Source organism: Echinops telfairi, unplaced genomic scaffold, assembly GCF_000313985.2.
Source record: "Echinops telfairi isolate 266 unplaced genomic scaffold, ASM31398v2 ScPeMD7_7467;HRSCAF=8505_1, whole genome shotgun sequence".
Taxonomy (NCBI): domain Eukaryota; kingdom Metazoa; phylum Chordata; class Mammalia; order Afrosoricida; family Tenrecidae; genus Echinops; species Echinops telfairi.
Window position 1 is genome coordinate 18,951,045 of NW_022111368.1, and position 5,633 is coordinate 18,956,677.

The 5,633-nt window shown below is 49.7% G+C and overlaps 1 protein-coding gene across 2 annotated transcripts in view; it reads left to right on the forward strand.

Annotated features, from left to right (window-relative positions):
* The window catches only part of FHL2 (four and a half LIM domains 2), an 86,440-nt gene that overhangs the window by 68,993 nt on the left and 11,814 nt on the right, over positions 1-5,633 (forward strand). For both annotated transcript variants that reach the window (XM_045283985.1, XM_004704332.3), the window contains exon 3: positions 566-740. In XM_045283985.1, the coding sequence (XP_045139920.1) occupies positions 566-740 (175 nt within the window). The remainder of the gene's footprint in view (positions 1-565; positions 741-5,633) is intronic.

Sequence of the window (5,633 nt, forward strand, 5' to 3'; positions counted from 1 at the left end):
AAAAGAGTTGTATGAGCCCCTAATAAAACGATTAAAAAAAAAAAAGAATAGCTCTCCCTTTCCCCTCCCCTCCCAACCCCGCCCATAGTCATGGAGTTGATTCTGACTCATAGTGAGCCTACAGGACAGAGGAACCAGCCACCCGCAGAGTTTCTGAGGCTGTAAATCTTTATGGAAGCAGACTCCTCATCTTTCTCCCGTGAAGCCGGACTGGTGGGGTTGAACCGCTGGCCACCCCAGGCCCCATGAAGAAACTTCAGTCTCCATACATTCACTATTCTCGTTAATCCATACAAGTGAGATGGCACGTTATAATCCCTGGGTGGTGGACTGATTTCACTCAGCATGTTTCCTGGGCCCATCCGTGTGGTGATGCCTATCAGCATTTCATATCTCCTGACGGGGGAGTGGTGTCCCTTTGCCTGTACACGCCGGCCACACTGTGTTTCTCCATTGCCTGTTGATGGACATTTCGGTTACTTCCCCCTTTGGGCTGTGAGTGGTGCCCCAGTGGACCCTGGGGCACGTGAATGGCACTTACTCTGTTCTGCTTCGGGTTCTGCAGGACTTGTCTTACAAGGACCGGCACTGGCACGAGACCTGTTTCCACTGCTCCCAGTGCAAGAACTCGCTGGTGGACAAGCCCTTTGCTGCCAAGGAAGATCAGCTGCTGTGTACAGAATGCTACTCCAACGAGTACTCGTCCAAGTGCCACGAATGCAGGAAGACCATCATGCCAGGTCAGAGCATGCCCCTTTCTCCGCCCCCGCCGCAGGACCATCAGAGAGCCATGCTTCACGGTGCCCACCCTGTCCTCCCCTCCTCCCAGCACGCTGCCTCTGCTCAAGTGCCCTCGCGTGCAGGGGCTTTGTTCCCGACACACCTGGTGATGCCCCAGTCCTGTCTGGACAGTGCTTAAAGACGCACTGCTGGGTTGGGATGGATCCCTGGATCTTTCTGCCGTGTGTGTGTGTGTGTGTGTGTGTGTGTGTGTGTGTGTGTGATCGTAGCTACCCAATGGTGGGGACTCCTCCTAAAATATACTTCCCTTGCCAGCCTCCACCCTCTCACCAACTGTGATGTTGTCATTAGGTGCCAACTGGTCAGTTATCACCCATAGTGACCCGACACATGACAGAATGGAACACTGCGTGGTCCTTCTCCATCCTTATCCTTGTTCCCATGCCTGAGCCCTTTGTGCAGCCAGGATTTCGGTCCATCTCCTTAAGCGCCTTCCTCTTTTTCTCTGCCCCTCCACTTGACCAAGCAGGATGTACTTCTCCAGGCACTGACCTCTTCTGACAATATGTCCGAAGTATGTAAGACAAAGTCTTGCCATCCTTGCTTCTAAGGAGCACTCTGGCCCTACTTCTTCCCCCACAACTCGGCTTGTTTTTAGCAGTCCATGGTACTGTCCGTATTCTTCTCCAGCCCCACAGTTTCAGTGCATCGGCTCTTCCTCCCTCAGTGCCCAGCTGTCCCATGCAGATGAGGTCGTGGGAAACATGGTGACTTAGGTCTGGCACACCTGAGTCCTCATGTTTTCAAGAGGTCTTGTGCAGCAGATTGACCTCATGCAACACATCTTTTGATCTCTTGACTCTCTATGAGCATTGATTCTGGACCCAAGCAAGATAAAATCCTCACCAACTATGATCTCTCTCTCTCTCTCTCTCTTTTTCTCTCTCTCTCTCTTTTCCTCTCTCTCTCTTATTTTTCCCCAGCTTTAGAACATTTTCTTCATTCTTGTATTAATCTTTATTAGCTCCCTATTTCCTCCCAACTTCCCCTGCCATATCCCAACGGAACCATTAATCCAGTTCCTGTCTCTATTGATTTACCTATTCTGGATTTCATATGCAGAAAAACATTAAAAAACGAACAAGAATAACAAAGTAAAACAGATTAAAAAAGCCTCAACTGAAAAGAAAACAAAATATTAAAAACAAGAATAAATTAAGTGGATGATAAGGGAGATCAAATGATAGGGTGTTAAATTTTAGCTTATCTGCATCTGCCACAATCCACTTTCCGGTGCATTCTGGAAAGGCTGTTCCCGCCCTAGCCCATGGTCAGAGGGGATTCACCAGGGGCTCGATCCCCTTCACTTTTTCAAAAACTGGAACAGCTTTAAAATGGGCCAAAGGGACATAAAATGACAAGATTTTGACCTAACTACATCTGCCATAATCAATAATGCTCTTTGTCTGATAACAGTGCTATTCACATCCTTGAACTATGACTGGAAGGGATTTGCTGGAGGCTTAATCCATGTGTGGACCCTGCAAATGGATTTGGGGCTTCTACTGTTGTCCACAGCCATCTGCAAACCCCCTCCCCCTAAAAAAACCAAAACAAAACATCGAGTCGTTGCCGACTCAGAGAGACCTCCTAGGACAGTGGAGAACTGGCCCTGTGGGTTTCCAAGATTGTAACTATTTGTAAGAGTAAAAATCCCTGTCTTTCTCCTTCAGAGTTGAATTGCTGACTTTGGGGATCCCAGCCTAACTTGTAACCACCAGGCCCACTGTGGAAACCAGGTGTTCCAATTTAAGTTCTGATAACCATTCCCTCCTTTAAATTTGGATTAGATTATCTCCAATCCTTGGCTCGCACAGGCCGGTGTGCTTCCTTCACACCGTCTTAGTTGATGCCTCACTTAAATGGTTTTTTGTTTGAAGCAAGCCTTTGAAACCCTAGACACTATTCTTTCCAATAGCCAGGCTCCTTCTAGTCTTGGCTTTCTCTTTTCTCCGTTCCTCCTGACTGGATTTGTATTCATTCCATTGTTTCAACAAATAGGCCTTATGCCCTTCTAGGTATGTGCCAGCTACTGTGCTAGGAGCTGGGCATGCAAAATGTTATGAGCCTGGAGGGTCCCCCGGCCCTGTCCCCTCATGGGGCCTGCGTCCCTACTACATGGGTGGTGTGGACTGGGTCAGTTGTGCCGGGTGGTGACACGGTGACTTGCTTATTGAAGAGGGAGAGGGCAGCTCCTGCGCTTTGATGTGATGTCCGTGGGGGGTTGTATCGTGTTGTAGGAGGACTGAATCTTTCATTTGAAAATGTTAAGGGGAAAATACACTGAATACACATTTAAAAAAATTCTTGTTAGAGCCACGTAACTTTGAAACGATGGCAGGGGAGAGGAACCAGATCAAGATGAGACCAAATAAGCTTTTGACCCTGGACCCCTGAGAGGGGATGAGGTAGGCATTGACTGCAGCAAGTGTGGAAGCCATGTAAGATCAGCGATGCCTTTTACGTGCCCAAAGAACAGGTGGCCAGACAGTAAACTTGGCAGATTTTACAAATGAAATAGAGGAGGGCCATTTAAAATTGAATTTCAGATAAGCAATGGCCGCGGGTGGCACCACCAGGAATGTCCTCGATTACCTGCTGAACGGTGGCGGCTCTGGCCCTTCTGGAGGTGCTACAGAAGACCAAAAGGCCCCTGCAGCTGTACCTGGACACATGGGGTCACCATGACTCAGAATTGACTCAGCGTCAGATAGCAGTAACAGGCTGCCCATTCACAATTGGCATATCTCCCTGTGGATGACACAAAGCCAGGGCTCTCTCTCCACTGGAATATTGTTTGTAGCTGCGCCCCTCACAGAAAGCCGAATCTGAGAGAAACTGTAAATAGACCACTTGAGTCCAATTAAGTGGGGGAGGCAAGCTGGGGTAGGGGGTAGACTCTGTGATTTAAGACAGAGACTTAAGGAGCTGGACCTTAGAACTAAAGCCCGTGGGATCTGCGGCCTCGTTTTGTGGGCCCTGGCAGGAATCAGGCTCAGATTGGCAGCGGGGGCAAGGTTCTAGGCAACCACGAGGTCAGAGGTCTTCTCACTACTGAGCAACATAATACAGCTCAAATGCTCCTGATAGTACCCTCGAAGGGCAGGTAAGCATCCTGTGACCAGACAGGTTTAGAATTGAGCACAGATGTATAAAAAGGCCAAACCCCATTGTGTTAAGTGATATGAGCACATTTGGTACAGTATTTATGCTGTTTAAAGAACATTTGTTCCGTTACAGCAGACAGACTGAGGTGGGATGCGCAATTGACTAAGTGATTTGGGCTAAATTTCCTTTGAAATTTTCTTAATTTATAGGTTATTTCAACATCTAAGATAGCTTCTGACTCCTTCCCCATATATAGCTGGAGGCCGGGGCCAAAAGTACAGAGGAGGGACCAGGGAGTTGGGAAGGAGGGCTAGGGAAGGTCCCATTTCAGCCGGCTTGAGAAAGAAGCTGGATTTCACACCAGCAGCTGCATACATAGGGCGAGGTGGGCGTGGGAGGAGCGGAGGTGGAAGACTGGCCATCTGCCCCATCCAGGTGACATTCTAGAAACCCTTATCTGTCACATGGGCTCCCTGAGAGCCGGAGTGCACTCTAAGTCCCCCAGGAAAAAACCGGAGTGGAACAACACTCCGCAGGGTTTCCAGTGGCTGGTTTGGGGGTGGAAATGCTCCCCAGCCCTTTCTTCTGGGGCACCTCTCAGCAGACTGGAACCTCCAACCTTTGTGTTAGCAGCTGAGCACCTTGCCAGTTGCAGCACCCTGGGACTGGGCAGCTGATCGCGGAGGCAGAAAGGAGCCCTTTGTGAAGAGGAAGTGGCTTGCGCACCACAGGCAGGGTGGCTAGAGACAGCCTGGTGTGTGAAAACCACGTCGAAAAAGCCCACGCTCAGCAGGCGGTCCGAGTTCATAGCACTTGCTTGTTGTGGTTTGTTTTTAGAAGTGGTGTCACCAGTTCCAGATGGAAAGCTCCCCCGAGCATCGGTGCAGCGTGCACCCCGGGGAAAACTTGCCACTGGCCCCCAAGCCCCACACAAGCCTGTTTCTTCAGGAAGTTGGTGTGGAATCACAAACCACGGGTCACTTTGCTTCCTTCAAACTCTTGAGTCCCCTTGGCAGAGATTTCTCTTTTTCCTTTCTTTCTTTTTTTTTAAAACATATATACTACAGACTTCTTAGCAGACTTCAGGAAGGACACAGTCATCCTGCCCTGCAGTTTGTACTTCCTCATTAGTTTATTTGGATTAAGAAAAGGCTCACCTTCCATCTTGCTGGAAAATTAGAAGGGGCAGGTTCTGCGAGAAGGAGGCGCTGTACTGCCACCTGCTGGAGAGATTTGACAGGCTGCACAGCTCTAGCCCTTATGGCACAGTGGTTAGGGGTTTGGCTGCTGACCAGTGAGTGGATGGGAGTTCTGACCCAGGAGCCACTTGGCTGCTGTATAGGTTAACGTCTGGGGAGCCATCTGGGGCAGACAGAATTGACCCCACGGTACACAAGAGCACAGCAATGGGAGACTCTAGGTCCCTGGGTAGTGCAGCCACTGAAGCGCTTGTTAACCGTCCCCAAATTTGGCAGTGTGAGCCCATACAAAGCCCCCTGGGAAAACAGGCCTACTGATCTGCTTCCCAGGAGGTCCTGGCCTTGAAGACCCTCTGCACACAGCATCACCCTAAGTCGAAATCCTCTCGGTGGGTAACTGAGTTAGTTAATTGTGCCAGCCTGGCCGATAATCACATGCGGTGCTGGTTGAAAGGCGGAGGGATAAATGGGTGGTGAAGCCTCGCCTTTCTAGCTCTCGGGTCTCTTGTTTTGTGATGGTTGCAT